Raw genomic sequence first — 17,605 nt, 5'->3', positions numbered from 1 at the left:
AACTGCGCTGCTCCAGAGGATGGAAGCAACATGTTCATTGTTGTCTACAAGGTTGATGTCAGCACCCGAGTCCCAGGACTGCTTCGGTCAAGGAGGAGAGGGAACAACAGATCAGCTGCTGTGTGTTCACATGTCAAATTCCTCACTATATCCCTGCAGGAGTTTTCTGAAAGCACGATTTGCAACTGCAGGACAAATATACAGGGAGTTTTTGAGCAAGGTTAAAGGACCTGTTGATGAAAATACTTGTGCTTTTTTATTTGCTGTATATACTACTAGGTATGACCTAGAAAACATTAGTGCTCTTTATAATTTCCTCTCTTGTAATTTACAATGTTTTTGGTTTAGACTCAACAGAAGATTTGGCTAATTATACACCTTCATCACCAAATCAAGATTTACAATCCCTTTCTGAAACACCAAAAAATCCAGAAGAAACTTGGGCAGAAAGCATTCTGATAAATCCCAATCGTCCGAAGATACATAGCAGACGGTTTAGAGAGTAAGTGAAATTCTGGTGTTATATGTTGGAATGAGTTTCATAGTTAAAAGTGCCCCTTAATTTACTGCTACATGAAGGTGAGCATTTGAACATATTCACAGCAGGTTCTGCAAAATTCTGATCCTCTGAATTTGAAGTTTGAACATTGAGCCCCATGCACTTCCAGAGAACTGAGCATTGCTGGACTGTTGGGGACTGGGATGTATACTGGCATTAGACCACTAAGGATGAAACATATGCACCCAAAGTAGACTTGTAGAGATCCAAAACACTTCTCTGCTCCTTCTCTCTCTATTCCCTATCACCTTTCATATTCATTCCGCAGTTTCTCTCCTGCCACATCTTAGAATGACTGTAACTTCCCCTTCTTGGCTCCATTCTTGCTGACAGCATCAACCACATTCCTTTCAGAACTAAAATCATTACCACCCTCCCCTCCATTTTTTTTCAAATCCTACCATAAACCCTTTTTTTTTTCAAGCTACTACCTCATCTTTAATATACCCTTTCTCCAAGATTCATAATTGCTGCCCAACTATGCGCTCACCTCTGTAGCCACTCCCTTTTTCAAATTCTATCCATAGCATCCAGATCACCCTAATCAGTGTTATCGGTGACATCCTGTGTAACTACGACTACAACTCACTGCCCTTTTTCATCCTCCTGAATCTATCTTCGACAATGTTAACTATTTTCTCCACTCCACAGCACCACTCTATTCAAACAGTTTCTTCTCCCAAGGTGGCACATCGCTTCCATAATTCCCCCTGGTTGTATATCCGTAAGTGCCCTTCTGTACATCATTTCCATGCTACCTATTCATCACACCACCCACAAGTACACACTCATCTTCACATGTATGCCAACAATGCTCAACTCGGCCACTACCTTTAACTGCAATGTTATCACTCTGCTTTTTAACTTCCTATCTGATTTCAAGTCCTGGATGAATTGAAATTCCCTTCCGCTCAACTTTTACAAAATCAAAGTATCCACTTTGATTCATCCCAGCACAAGTATATCCCTGGTTCTGACTTCATCGACCTTCCCAGCTGTTATTTCAGGCTGAATGCTGTGGTATGTAACCTCAATGTCATATTCAATCCTGAGCTGACCTTCATACTTAACATCCCATCCATCATCAAGACTGCATTCTTCTACCTCTGACAGATTGCTTGCTTACACTTCTACCTCTTCCCTGTCATTTTTCATCTTGAGGAATGATTTCTCGAAAGCTTTCTTCACCAGCCTCCCTGCTTATACCTGCAAATGTCCTCACCTGTACTAACTCCAACATAATCATCATCAATGTTCCTGTAAGCTGGGCGTCTGTTTCTTTTAATGCGTGGTCCCTTTGGAAATATTGCGCATGTGCAATATTTCTAATGTAAAAGCCGATGAGCGGTCTGCATCGGATCTTTAAGATTACTGCTCAGCTGCATGCGCACCTTAGCAGATGGTTGGTCATCACCAATGTAATGTTTAATACCGCACATGTCAGTATATCTTGGTTTAATCCAGTAGAGAGATGAACATATCCACTCAAGGCAACCTTGAGATCTAGTGCATAAACTGGTATGATGGGGTTTGAGCCTGAGTATTCCCACACAAGTTTCACACCTTTGTCAGTCCACATGGATTAGATGCTGAATGGCGATAATCAACCTAATCACAGAATTAAGTGCCTTGGCTCCACTCAGCACCAATTTATGTGGTCTGCTCTGGAAAGTGGTAAAAACCAAACAATAAGTCACTTATATATACAGGATGTTGTATGAGGCTTATTGACCTGAAACTAGGTTGTAAGAATGCCACCTTATTTGGACATTTTAAGACAATTACTTTGTAATGTTGTTTTTTATTACTCATTCACAACTTAATTTCTCACATTACCCAGTTTACCACAACCATGAAGGTATACATATACTGTATGTGTTGGTGCAAGGGGAGTTTTATTTCTGTGGTTGGTGTTTTTCTTGTTGGTGGAATAATGTGGGTAGCGTGCTGCATTGCTTCTGATCTGAGTGAGCTTCATGTCGTCTGTGAATCCTAAGCCAGATGTGGTTTCCCCAGCATACCTTTAATCCTTATGAAGATACTTTACTTTGTATGAATCTTGACAATTTATGCTCTTACTTTTCTAGTATTAGGACAAAAAGACTGAAAGTGAGACAGCAGGGAACTTTTTTCATATCTGGTTAACACTTTTTGTCTGCCACGGTCAGCTGATTGCAGTGCTGAGATCATAAAGCTAGTACCCAGTTTCATAATGTTCTACTGTCTGGGGCATTTTTGAACATTCTTAACCACAAAGATTTTAGCATTTTTTTTTTACAACATTCATCATTTACATACTATAAAAATACCCTTTTGCACTCCTCTACAGGATGAGATATCTTTTCTTCCTGCAGCTGTATGAAGTCTTTGATATTTTGTAGCCTTTATTTCATCATGCACCAGCACTTTTATGGGGTGAAAAGCTCCATTTGATTTCAGAGATTTTCAGTGAGAACAAAGGCCATTCTTCCTGTCGGTTGTTTATTAATACTGTTTTAATGCCATTGGTTTGTTTTTCTTTATCTTGCCAACTTTCTCTCTCAATTCCCTCACCTCCCTCTCTCTGGGTCCACAGACGCAATCACGTTCCTGTACCTTGCCCAAGTGTCCAGTATTCATGTGTAATTCTTGATGGTGAGGTGCAGGCTACCTCGCAGCAGGAGGCATCACAACTGAGCATGACTCTCTACTCTCACCCAACAGCAACACGCATGTACTTCCACACAGCGATCAGGAGTAATTTGCTTTGCCCTCCCTGGCGAAGGGTGCTGGGTAAATTCTAGTGTTCCTACTATTGCCCTTGCTGAAATCAGCTAACTCGATGTAAGCTGAGGATTGAACCTGGCGCCTTCCTTGTCTGTAGGACTTAGCTATTCATTAGATAAGCTTGCTAAGCCTGAATGTCTGTATTTAGTTCTGTATAGCCTGAATATTGCATTCTCACGACCAACCTATAACACAAAATCTTAACTTAGTCTTGATTACTCTTGCCTACTTCAGTGTGGGATTTTGCACTTTTTGTTGAAATTTCTTTTTGACCTTCTCTATACTGGTGCAGGCTGCACTCTGCACCAGTGTAGAGAATCCTCAGTTTTGGATTCTTAAAAATATCCAATTGAGCAATTGGACTTTTGGGTTTGATTGGTTATGCAAGTCCAAAATATCCAATCGATTTCACAAGCCTGCTGCCATGATTATTGCAGAGAATAGGTTTAGTTCAGCAGTGGCTATGCACAGTTCAACTACTACTTTTTAGATTTACTAGCCTTTGTCAGTGTAGACTTTAAAGAATGGGCATGTTAGAATTTTGTGACGCTTTTAGAGAGGGGTAATGTGACTATGGAAATGAGGGTCTAACATTCATTTATCACTTTTCCTCCCCTTATCCAACTGCCCCCCACCCCAACCTCATACAGTTTTTCCTGTATACACTGTCCAAGTTTAAGTTCTTGATATGAAAGCAGAAAATGCTGGAAATCTCTGGGTCAGGCAGCATTTGTGGAGAGGAAAACAGAGTTAACGTTTTAGGTCGATGACCCTAGTTTACGTTCTGGTATTCAGAGCCTTCAAACCTGAAACATCCTAGCAAATAAACATACAAATACTTGATAACATTTGGGCTCAATTTTCCCCAGTGATTTGTGCCGTTTTTTTGGCGCGTGATGCTTTTTTTGGCCTAAGTTTTTAAAAATACAAGTTTCCCCAATCAATTTTCACCAGCGTAAACCAGTTAATTACAATTTTTTAGATTTGTTTTTTTTGAGTCAAAGGGGGCGTAACCTGCCACCCGCGCCAATTCTGGCCAGTTAGGCAAGTTTGGCCAGCTCAGAGTTACTCCAGTTCTTCGTAGGCCTCTGTAGAAAAACCTTCTGCTGAGTTAAGAAAATCAGTGCAGCAGATGCCCGGACAGCAGCAGCAGGAGAGGTAAGAGAGTGGGAGAGGATGGGGAGAAGCCTTTCAGGTATAGTTAGGTGCAGGGACCAGGAGGGAGGAGGCCATTTGGCCTGGGATAGGTGCGGGGACCTGGACCAGAAGACCATTCGGCCTGGGATAGGTGCGGGGACCGAGACTGGTATTGGGGGGGGCACTTTAATAATTTAATGGAGGTAAGTTGCTGCAATGTTTAATGTGCTTGTACTTGGTAAGTTGCTGTAATGTGCTTGTGCTAGCTATAAGTGTCACTTTCCAGCCTCAGCCCACGTCGTGTCCCTGGTTATCGTGGCAACCTGATCTTTTTGGCGCAGATCAAAGCTCCACCCCCAAAACTAAATGACAGGCTAGGCAGCGCCAAAATGAAGAAACCAAATGGGGAAACTGAGAAGATTTTTTTTTGCCGTACTTGGACTCCAAAAAAACGGGCGTAACTCTTCATGTACGCCAAAAAACAGCTTTGGGGAAAATTGAGCCCAAAGTACTTCAGGGTCTTTGTAATAAAATAGATTTTGAGCTACTTGATTATTTTCATTTAATCTAATTTCTCTATATATCAATTCCAGACTCGATTATTCCAATGCTCTCCTGGATGGCCTCCTGACCTTCTGGTCTATAAACCTCATCTCATCCTCTCTGACCTACATTGGCTCCCAGTCCTTCAGCACCTCAATTTTCAAACTTTTACTCGTGTTTAAATCCTTCATGGCCTCGTCCCTCTCTGTCTACGTAACCTCCTCCAGCTCTACAACCACCATCCTCCCGCACCCCCCCCACTGCCATGCATCCCTCACTTTTACCTTGCCATTGATGGCCATGCTTTCAGCTGCCTAGTCCTCATGCTGTAAAACTCCCTGTTTAAATATCTCCACTTCCCTCTCCTTCCTTTAAGACCCTCCTTAAAACCCAACTCTGACCAAGCTTTTGGTCACTTCTCCTAATACCTCCTCCTTAGGCTTAGCATACATTTCTGTCTGATTACGCCTAAAGTGCCTTGGGACATTTTTCTATGTTAAAGTCAATATATAAAGACTTGTTTTCTTTGATAGCAAATCTAGATATGAGTCTGGTTTCATTTGAAAGTAATAAAAGGAATTGATGATTTATTCAGCAGTGACCTCTTGTAATCTTGGGAACTTTAGTACATGATCACTGTGTGTCCTAGAGATGACATAACCTGGTGTTTATGCCAGTTCTATAGATAATAAAACTGCTCCCAAATCCCAATTCAGTTAATACATGTTGCACTAACACTGATAACTGAATGCATAGTTAACTGCAAAGTTAAACAAAAACAGCATTACACTGAAACATATCAGTCAGTGGTTGTAATAATAGCTTACTCTTTCGATTTTTGCATTATAATTATAATCCATATAAAATCAGTTCTGCAATTCCTGAGTTCAGATGACTTTAGAAACCACTCCAGCTTTGTACTTGTGGTTCATAGTCATCTGAGCTGCAAGATTGTTGCAGTTTCAAATACTGAGGCCGCCAGTGTTCTCTGTGATGAAAATTTCTGTTTTGCCAGTCAACATTTTGTTTCTCTGATTTGCTCAATTGTTACTAGGTAAGAACATCGAGTGCAAATTTCCCAACACACACTTCCCTCCCGCACACCAACAATGTCACCATGGTGTTCCTTACGTATTGTGTTGTAATACTGTTATATTACCTCTCCATGTGCATGTTTTTTTCCTTCAGATATTGCAGCCAGGTGCTCAGTAAAGAAGTTGATAACTATGTGACTGACCTGCTAAAGGAACTTGTCCGTTTCCAAGATCGCTTGTACCAAAAGGATCCAATTAAAGCTAAGAAAAAACGTAGGATTGTCATGGGGCTGAGAGAAGTGTTGAAACATCTAAAGCTGAAAAAGCTGAAGTGTGTTATCATCTCTCCTAACTGTGAAAGAATACAATCCAAAGGTAAGTTATTTGTAACTGAATGTTCCTTTATAGGATTAATGGATTCATCAAGGACAGTCAGCATGGATTTGTTAAGGGAAGGTCGTTTAGAAGAATGAGAGGGGATCTAATAGAAACATATAAAATTCTGACGGGACTGGACAGGTTAAATGCAGGAAGAATGTTCCCGATGTTAGGGGAGTCCGGAACCAGGGGTCACAGTCTAAGGATAAGGGGTTAGCCATTTAGAACCAAGATGAGGAGAAACTTCTTCACTGAGTTGTTAACCTGTGGAATTCTCTTCCGCAGAGAGTTGTTGATGGCAGTTCGTTAGATATATTCAAGAGGGAGTTGGATATGGCCCTTAGGGCTAAAGGGATCAAGGGATATGGAGAGAAAGCAGGAAAGGGATACTGAGGTGAATGATCAGCCATGGTCTTATTGAATGGTGGTGCAGGCTCGAAGGGCCGAATGGCCTACTCCTGCGTCTATTTTCTATGTTTCCATGTTTCTATAGGATGTAGGGAGCGGGAGAATCAATAGGGAGAATATTCCAATCACACAATGTGCAGCTCTGGTTAGTCCTTCAAGACATGCATTGATCGAGGTTGCAGAGAAGGCTGCAACCTGAACTACTGAGGCCTTTTTAGCTGAAGTAGGATCCATGAAGAATAATAGAAACATAGAAAATAGGTGCAGGAGTAGGCCATTCGGCCCTTCGGCCCTTCGAGCCTGCACCACCATTCAATAAGATCATGGCTGATCATTCACCTCAGTACCCCTTTCCTGCTTTCTCGCCATATCCCTTGATCCCTTTAGCCCTAAGGGCCATATCCAACTCCCTCTTGAATATATCCAATGAACTGGCATCAACAACTCTCTGCGGTAGATAATTCCACAGGTTAACAACTCTCTGAGTGAAGAAGTTTCTCCTCATCTCAGTCCTAAATGGCTTACCCCTTATCCTTAGACTGTGTCCCCTGGTTCTAGACTTCCCCAACATCGCGAACATTCTTCCTGCATCTAACCTGTCCAGTCCCGTCAGAATTTTATGTTTCTATGAGATCCCCTCATCATTCTAAACTCCAGTGAATACAAGCCCAGTCAATCCAGTCTCTCCTCATATGTCAGTCCTGCCATCCTGGGAATCAGTCTGGTGAACCTTCGCTGCACGCCCTCAATAGCAAGAACATCCTTCCTCAGATTAGGAGACCAAAACTGAACACAATATTCCAGGTGAGGCCTCACCAAGGCCCTGTACAACTGCAGTAAGACCTCCCTGCTCTTATACTCAAATCCCCTAGCTATGAAGGCCAACATGCCATTTGCCGCCTTCACCGCCTGCTGTAGCTGCATGCCAACTTTCAATGACTGATGTATCATGACACCCAGGTCTAGTGTGATTTGGGATTTGCATTAAGGAAAAATGCAAGAAATTGCAACAAAGCACTCTTAATGTAGCAATTGCTTTTGCAGTTATAACAATTCTGGTATATTATTCCATTACCACTGATGCTTTGTTTCACTGTCTTGATAAATATAATAGTGACAGCGACTCAAAGAATAAATTAGATCTAGAACAGAATTGACTACAGGTATAGCAATTCCATTGTAAATCTAATACATGTTAACACAAGTCCTAATTGATACTAAGATGCAAAAGTTAACAATTCTTCTAACTATTACCATTTTTACATTTTTGTTAGTATGTGTGTTAAATGGGAGGAACATCAGGCTAAATTTGTTTGACGTATTTCAATGAAAATTGTACTTTATATTCTACCGCATATTCTGCACCACTGTGCACATATGTAAATGAACCATTTTGGGAAGTTGCTGGCTGTGGAGTCTGGATATCTAGCTCAGTGGGGGGAGGGAGGGGGGGTGATAGATTTATACTGAGAGAAAGCGCATCTTGCAGTGATGGGGTGTGCCACAGTTGATTTATCTGAGTCAGTAACTCTCAATTTGCTCAAATACAAGCAGACATTCACTGTTCCTGCTTTGATCTATTCTAATATGTTCCCTGACAACAACCAATTTTATTTTTAATCAAGGACATTTGACTTTGTTTTATCACTTCAAATCATCAGAAGAGTTCCTTTGGCACATTTGATTTGTTGCATACTTGTCTTAAATCAAAATCAATTTTTTGGGAAAAATAATTTTAATTATCCATAGTTCAAATTAAGTAAAACTTCAAGCACATTAAATGACACCATAAAACATAAAATCTACTATTGAAATGCACATGATCAAAACTTGAGCACCATACGAGATGCACAACTCAATTAATCTCACCAACACATTTGTCCATAAAATTGTCAATTCTGTGTAGAGCAGGGATAAGTTCCATTTGGGACATCATGCTTGAGTGGTTAAGCACTTCCTCAACAATTACACATGATTGAACACCATGGTCATGGTTGAGCTGATTCATCTACCTTTTTCAGCTCAGTATTTCTACACACTTGCTCCTCTTGCTCACTGTCACTCCCGTTAGCAGCAGCAGCATCTTTCACCAAATCAACAGTTTCTGTGTTGGTCACAATGAGAACATTGAACTTCCTTACCCATACAAACAGTGAATTCAAACCTGAGGACTGGGAGAAATTTAGAATTCAGCAGAGGAGGACAAAGGGTTTAATTAGGAGGGGGAAAATAGAGTATGAGAGTAAGCGTGCAGGGAACATTAAAATGGACTGCAAAAGTTTCTATAGATATGTGAAGAGAAAATGATTAGTGAAGACAAATGTAGGTCCCCTACAGTCAGAATCAGGTGAATTTATAATGGGGAACAAAGAAATGGCAGACCAATTGGACAAATACTTTGGTTCTGTCTTCACTAAGGAAGACACAAATAACCTTCCGGAAATATTAGGGGTCCGAGGATCTAGCAAGAAGGAGGAACTGAAGGAAATCCTTATTAGTCAGGAAATTGTGTTAGGGAAATTGATAGGATTGAAAGCCGATAAATCCCCAGGACCTGATACTCTGGGATGCAGACTATTGAAGGAAGTGGCCCTAGAAATAGTGGATGCATTGGTGGTCATTTTCCAACATTCTATCGACTCTGGATAAGTTCCTAAGGATTGGAGGGTAGCTAATGTAACCTCACTTTTTAAAAAAGGAGGGAGAGAGAAAACAAGGACTTATAGACCAGTTAGCCTGACATCGGTAGTGGGGAAAATGTTGAAATCAATTATTAAAGACGTAATAGTGCATTTGGAAAGCAGTGACAGGATCGGTCCAAGTCAGCATGGATTTATGAAAGGGAAATCATGCTTGACAAATCTTCTAGAATTTTTTGAGGATGTAACTAGTAAGAGTGGACAAGGGAGAACCAGTGGATGTGGTGTATTTGGACTTTCAAAAGGCTTTTGACAAGGTCCCACACGAGAGATTAGTGTGCAAAATTAAAGCACATGGTATTGGAGGTGATGTATTGACGTGGATAGAGAACTGGTTGGCAGACAGGAAGCAAAGAGTAGGAATAAATGGGTCCTTTTCAGAATGGCAGGCAGTGACTAGTGGGGTGCCGCAAGATTCAGTGCTGGGACCCCAGCTATTTACAATATACATTAATGATTTGGACGAAGGAATTGAATGTAATATCTCCAAGTTTGCAGATGACACTAAGCTGGGTGGCAATGTGAGCTATGAGGAGGATGCTAGGAGGTTGCAGGGTGACTTGGACAGGTTAGGTGAGTGGGCACATGCATGGCAGATGCAGTATAAAATGTGGATAAATGTGAGGTTATCCACTTTGGTGGCAAAAACAGGGAGGCAGAATATCATCTGAATGGTGATAGATTAGGCAAAGGGGAGGTGCAACGAGACCTGGATGTCATGGAACATCATTCATTGAAAGTTGGCATGCAGCTACTGCAGGCGGTGAAGGCGGCAATTAGCATGTTGGGCTTCATAGCGAGAGGATTTGAGTATAGGAGCAGGGATGTCTTACTGCAGTTGCACAGGACCTTGGTGAGGCCACACCTTTAATATTGTGTACCGTTTTGGTCTCCTAATCTGAGGAAGGACATTCTTGCTATTGAGGGAGTGCAGCGAAGGTTCACCAGACTGATTCCCGGGATGGCAGGACTGACATATGAAGAAAGACTGGATCGACTAGGCTTATATTCATTAGAATTTAGAAGAATGAAAGGGGATCTCATCGAAACATATAAATTTCTGACGGGATTGGACAGGTTAGATGCAAGAAGAATGTTCCCGATGTTGGGGAAGTCCGGAACCAGGGGTCACAGTCTAAGGATAAGGGGTGAGCCATTTAGGACCGAGATGAAGAGAAACTTCTTCACTGAGAGTTGTTAACCTGTGGAATTCCCTGCCGCAGAGAGTTGTTGATGCCACTCCATTGAATAAGTTCAAGAGGGAGTTAGATGTGGCCCTTACGGCTAATTCGATCAAGGGGTATGGAGAGAAAGCAGGAATGGGGTGCATGATCTTATTGAATGGTGGTGCCGGCTTGAAGGATGGAATGTCCTACACCTGCACCTATTTTCTATGTTTCTAATAGAAACATAAAATGCTGGAAATACTCAGCAGGTCAGGCAGCATCTGTGGAGAGAGAAACAGTGTTAACGTTTCGGGTCTGTGACCTTTCATCAAACATTGACATGAAACGTTAACTTTATTTCTCTCTACACAGATGCTGCCTGACCAGCTGAGTATTTCCAGTATTTTATGTTTTTATTTCAGTATTCCAGCATCCGCAGTATTTTGCTTTTGATTCTAAACTTATGTCTGCCGGTAGACGCAACGAAGAACTCGTGCACTTAAAGAAGTTTGTTGCTTCACAGTTGGGCGTTGGTACCTGTGTAGGATCCTCGACTGTGCCAGATACAGTTGTTTTGCCTGCTAGTGGGCGGAATCTACAGTGCCAAAAGCAATTGGCAAGAGATTCTGCTTTCTACACCTCCCATGGTGAATGAATTATAGATTACCTGTCGAACATCCAATGAAAATGACATTCCAGCATCATGTATGGCAGTTGCTCTTCACACTAAACATTTCTTGGATCATAACATAAATTGCACCACCATTCACTGGTGGCTAACATATTAGCTCTCGTCACATTTAGAGGGAGGCAATTCAAAGGAGCTCCACATCAAGTCCAACAATCAAGGCAACTTTACTACATTGGCCTTCCTTCAGTAAAAGTGATGCAGCCACTCCTGGAAAAAGAGCATCATGCCATTTTTCTGTAGGTTACAGACAGAGTAGCATCATAGATATATGAGAGATTTTTTGAATTGCTAATCAGCAACTTGCTTCTCTTCCCTAGTCATGCAAATGAAAACCATGATGGTAATTAACTGCTTTGTTTTTTTCCCCACCTCAGCATTTTTAATTACTAAAAGCCAGTATTTTGCTTTAGGGAGCTTGTACAAATAAAAGGCCAGCTTCATGAGTAATAAAGATGTATGTGGGCTTGTAACCAGCTAAAATGTCAGAACTGTTATTACTGACCCAGTTGAGGTTAGGCAACCCAGGAAGGTTAGCTGCTCTGGCCTGCTTGAATCAGCTCAGCTGGAAAGATTCGGCTGATGATCAGCAGTGATTCTCTTTGATTTTCAGATAGTCAAAGAGGATGTTGGACGGGATGTTATATTTCTGTGCCACAACTTAATTTCTTCAGGGTGTTCCTCTTTATATTCGATCTTGTATTTTTCTTCGATGGTAAGGGATTTCTGCCTAATAATGCTCTTAAATTGCTCCTAAAACTGCTCTGTTTCAAGATCACCATGTAGTTAGGATGAGGAAAGCCATTCCACCATTATTTATTCAAAATTCATTCATTCATCCATCCATAAAGATCCTAAAGTTTGCTCATTGCAGCACCTAATTGTTTCTTAAATGCTTCCACAGTTTTAGTCTCCGCTGCTGAATCTGAAAGTCTGTTTTGTTTGTTGAATACTCTGTATTAAGAAGAATTTCCTAATGTAAATTCCAAATGTTAGTTTGTGCTCCTTTGTCCTATTCTCATAATTTAGTTTAAAATACATACAATGTCTCAAATCCAGACTGAGATTTTAAATTTTTCCAGATTTTGGACAAGAAAATCAAGAGCGTACGTATGCTACCGAGACAGACACAGTACTAATGGTGGCGTGGGTCAGGTCGGGCCTGGTCGAGGTTCGTTAAGGCTCTGACCGATCGCATGCTATTTAAAACATAGCAGTGAAGCCAATAACTGGTCCGGCCCACGGGTTTTTGGACAATAATTCTGGATTTTATTTTACTGACTATCAAATGGGATTTTCTCAAAAATGTCCGGTTTTCGGACAATTCCAATTTTCGGACAGCCGGATTTGAGATGTTGTACCTGTAATAATCAAATTTATCTTTACCATTCCGTAACTATCTTGTCTACATCGATAAGATCTCCTCTCAGATGCTTCCTTTCCAGATTGAAAAGCCCACATTTTTCCAGTCTTTCCTCATGACTCAGACCTTTGATACGAGGATCAGCCATGTAGCTGTTCTCTGCACTGCCTGCAGTGCTTGAATGTGTCCCTTGTTTCAAGGTAACCAGAACAATACATCGTACTTACAAAAACAAAATACTGTGGGTGCTGGAAATCTGAAATAAAATATAGACCGCACTTGAAGTGCAATCTAACCAAAGCACACTACAGTTTGATTATGACTTCCTCTGACTTGTATTCTACTGCATTGGCTATGTCATTCAACATTCTGTTGGCTTTGTTGATTTCTGCTCTGCATTAGTTGGACATGTTTAGTGTAAGTCTACCAAGATTCTTGGGTCTCTTTCAGCTTAATGCTTAACTATTTCAGCACCATTCATGGAGAACGTATGTTGCTTATTTTTCCTACCTATGTGCAATGTGCCAGTGCAGCCTTCGGCCACCTGAGGAAAAGAGTGTTTGAAGACTCTCAAAATTGCCACCAAGCTCGTGGTCTACAGGGCTGTAGTAATACCCGCCCTCCTGTATGGCTCAGGGACATGGACCATGTACAGTAGACACCTCAAGTCGCTGGAAAAATACCACCACCGATGTCTCCGAAAGATCCTACAAATCCCTTGGAGGACAGACGCACCAATGCTAGCGTCCTCGATCAGGCCAACATCCCCAGCATTGAAGCACTGACCACACTTGATCAGCTCCGCTGGGCAGGCCACATAGTTCGCATGCCAGACTCCCAAAGCAAGTGCTCTACTCGGAACTCCTTCACGGCAAACGAGCCAAAGGTGGGCAGCGGAAACATTACAAGGACACCCTCAAAGCCTCCCTGATAAAGTGCAACATCCCCACTGACACCTGGGAGTCCCTGGCCAAAGACCGCCCTAAGTGGAGGAAGTGCATCCAGGAGGGCGCAGAGCATCTCGAGTCTCGTCGCCGAAAGCATGCAGAAATCAAGCGCAGGCAGTGGAAAGAGCGTGCGGCAAACCAGTCCCACGCCCCCCCTTCCCTCAACGACTATCTGTCCCACCTGTGACAAAGACTGTGGTTCTCGTATTGGACTGTACAGCCACCAAAGAACTCATGTTAAGAGTGGAAGCAAGTCTTCCTCAATTCCGAGGGACTGCCTATGATGATGTACTTAGCATTTGGTTCGAATTAAGTTTCATCTGTCATTGTTCTGCCCACAAACACATCTTGTCTAACTCATTCTGTAATTTCTGAACTGCCTCCTCAAATTCCACTGTTTCATTTCGTTGGTATCATTAGAAAAGTTCATCACTTTGGCATTGAGCTTTTGAATCCAGGTTATTTATGTAACTGGAAACATTAGTGATCTCAATGCCAGGTCCTGAAGCAGTTTACTTCATAATTCCTTCACCTTTCCCCCTTCCCCACCCTGACGTAACTCCTTTAACGTGTACTCGTTTTGTACCCTTCAAAAAGTTGTTTATCCATTCACAGGGTTTACCCTAAATCCGCACCGCTTTGAGTTTTAATTAAGAGCCTTTCAGGTAGACATTTGTCAAATGTCTTGGAAGTCTAGGTATACTGCAGCATAGGGCTTCCCACAGTTCACTTGAGATGTCAGTTCCTCAAAGAAATAAAACTGAAAACTTAAAGGTCAGCCAGGGGACAGGTCATTCTTTTGAATCTGCACGCAATTTCAGGTTTGAACCAAAGTTTGATTGCAAGATGAAGAATATTGATGCTGTTTTATTTTTCCTGTTACTGATGTTTGTCTTGGAGGCTTTTCTTCCAGTTAGGGATTTCTCCTGATCAGACTGCTTGTTACTGTACCCTTTTTATAAAGCTTGCCTTTACAACAATATACAACATTTATATATGCCTTGAACATGATAAAACATGTTAAGTAACTTCACAGAAGACAAATGGATGCCAAACCAAAAAGAAAGATTGATCTAAAGCTGGGTCAGAGAATTTGGTTTTAAGAAGAGTCATAAAGGAGAAAGGGAGTTGGAGGGCTTTGAGAGAGGAAATTCCGATGTCTGAGCCTAGGTGACAAGGCATGGTCACCAGTGGTGGGGTGAAGGAAGGGGGCATGCACAAGAGGCTAGAGTCTGAGGAATGGAGAGTTCAGAGGGTTGGAGAAGATTTTAGCAACAGCAATTCAAATTGTGAAGATAACCAACTGTATGACCTATGGGATACTGCACCACAAAGTGCATTAATGTGAAAATTGTGTCTGTTTGTCTTGAACTACAAAGGTTCAGATGGACCTGCAGTAAAGATTCATGGGCCAGGGTAAACTTGGCCACTACATTTGTGAAAGGCAGAGTATTAGATTTTTTTAAACTCATTGCTTTAATAATGTTGACATTTGCATTGTTTTCTTAAAAATCATTGTATTCTTTTATCCAGGTGGCTTGGATGAGGCATTGCATACGATAATTGAAGTTGCCCGTGAACAAGAGATTCCATTTGTTTTTGCTCTCAATCGCAAAGCCCTAGGCCGCTGTGTGAACAAAGCAGTTCCTGTTAGTGTGGTTGGAATCTTCAGTTATGATGGTGCTGAGGTTAGTCAGAACCTGGATCAGTGATACACAAATTCAGTTCTTGCCAGAGTAAATTTCAGAAGGGGGTCCTAAAAGGATCTGCATGCAATATCTATGTTAGTGCCATGTTTTAAAAATCTGAGAAAGTCAGTTGAATTCGTATGAAAAGGCTAGTGTCCATTCCAATTATATTCATTCATAATTGTAGGAAATCTTTAACAATAGATGCATTTGTTGATTGAAAACCGTCCTAAATGAATAAGAGTACTTGTCATTTCATTACTAGATTATTAAACTCCTTTAGTAATCCCTTAGTAATATGATGGGAAGTAGTTTTATATTTTATCTTCATGTGTGTGCGTTTGTATCAAACTCACTGGGTTGGTGCTGAAGATGTTAGCAGATAGGTTATGTAGTGATGGAAAGGGAATGTCTTTGTCATCTTAAAACCACCCTGAAACTGACGGTGTAAGAAGCACTGAAAGGTTGAGAAAATTCAGCCCCCATATTCTTAAGACAAGTGCAAAGTAAGAATGCCATCTCTATTACTGAAAGCTACCAACTGTATTTATATAATTAAAAACAGAAAATGCTGGAAATTTCAGCAGGTCAGGCAGCATCTGCGGAGAGAGAAACGTGGCTGGATTTTCCATTTAATCTCTGCCCGGTTTCTCGGCGGTATTGGTCGGTTTAGGCGGTAAACCACCCGGCGGAAATTTCCAGAAAGAGTTCCGCCGGCGGTTTCGAAATACCGCAGGGGAGCGGACCGCCGGCGTGCACCGTCCAAAAACCGCTACCGCCCAAGTTTGAGCTCAACGGTGACCCGTAGGTGAGTAGAAAAAACCGCCCATGAAAAGCAGCTGGAGCTGGGCGGTAGGTAAGTAGCCCTGCAAAAAAGGTAAGTTAAAGGGTTTTTAATTATAATTTTAAAATTCTTTTACAACGATTAAGTTGAAAAGGGTTCTGAGAATATTTTCTGATTTTTAAAAAAATGTTTTTTGGAAAAAATATTAGAGTCCTGGCAGCAGGTTTTCTGCCTTGGCTTTGGTTAAAAAATGGTGTGAGGGGTAGGGAGGTATCTTAGAATTGAAATAAATTTTGTATTGGGTGGGGTATAAAATCTAAGGGTGCAGGCTTACTGATAATTAGTACAAGGTTTTGGCTGCACGTTGATATAAAAAGTAGGAATATAATTTGGGGTATCCTTCGACCTATATTGTACCACATCCTCACTATTGAACACTGTTATGCCAACCAATATTTTCTTTCATTATAGCAGGAATTTGGGGGCATTTCAGTTAATTTAATCTATAGGAACTATTTGGTCTCACTTCTGACTGACATTTTTTGCTGTAAGTGTATTAAGGTCAACAGGGCATCTCGTGCCATTTGTTAGTACCAGCTGCAGTATAATGCCAGAGAAAGTGATGGGAAAGTGTGTTTCAGAAGGGCCCAGGGAGCCTGTTGGCCTTCCAGGGAATTTTTAAAACTCTGAACAGCATGTTTTTTAATGTAATTAGTTGCTGAGGGTGTGGAGCTCTGCACCTGTGTGGATGCCTGCATGCCCAGAGCACTCTGGTACCTGGATACTAGTCAAACGTGCACTATGTTAAGGGCTGCCAACTGCAAATTGCTTCCGGCTGCTATCATTGTCAAGTCCTCACCTCCCAAACCCACAACCTCTGCTACCTTGAAGGACAAGGGCAGCAGGCGAACAAAGGCAGCAGACGCATGGGAACACCATCATCTCCAAGTTCCCCTCCAAGTCACACACATAGAAACATAAACATAGAAAATAGGTATAGGAGTAGGCATTCGGCCCTTCGAGCCTGCACCGCCATTTAATAAGATCATGGCTGATCATTCCCTCAGTACCCCTTTCCTGCTTTCTCTCCATACACCTTGATACCCTTAGCCGTAAGGGCTAGATCTAACTCCTCTTGAATATATCCAATGAACTGGCATCAACAACTCTCTGCGGCAGGGAATTCCATAGGTTAACAACTCTCTGAGTGAAGAAGTTTCTCCTCATCTCAGTCCTAAATGGCCTACTCCTTATCCTAAGACTATGTCACCTGGTTCTGGACTTCCCCAACACCGGGAACATTCTTCCTGCATCTAACCTGTCCAGTCCCGTCAGAATCTTATACGTTTCTATGAGATCCCCTCTCATCCTTCTAAACTCCAGTGAATAAAGGCCCAGTTGATCCAGTCTCTCCTCATATGACAGACCAACCATCCCTGGAATCA

The 17,605-nt window shown here is 41.7% G+C and overlaps 1 protein-coding gene across 6 annotated transcripts in view; it reads left to right on the top strand.

Annotated features, from left to right (window-relative positions):
* secisbp2 (SECIS binding protein 2) overlaps positions 1-17,605 on the top strand; it is a 134,070-nt gene that overhangs the window by 95,743 nt on the left and 20,722 nt on the right. For all 6 annotated transcript variants that reach the window (XM_070881873.1, XM_070881890.1, XM_070881864.1 and 3 more), the window contains 3 exons: positions 349-502; positions 6,194-6,414; positions 15,222-15,376. In XM_070881873.1, coding sequence (XP_070737974.1) covers positions 349-502; positions 6,194-6,414; positions 15,222-15,376 — 530 coding nt within the window. The remainder of the gene's footprint in view (positions 1-348; positions 503-6,193; positions 6,415-15,221; positions 15,377-17,605) is intronic.

The sequence above is a fragment of the Pristiophorus japonicus genome, chromosome 1, assembly GCF_044704955.1.
Source record: "Pristiophorus japonicus isolate sPriJap1 chromosome 1, sPriJap1.hap1, whole genome shotgun sequence".
Taxonomy (NCBI): Eukaryota; Metazoa; Chordata; class Chondrichthyes; family Pristiophoridae; genus Pristiophorus; species Pristiophorus japonicus.
This window is presented reverse-complemented; position numbering and strand designations above follow the sequence as displayed.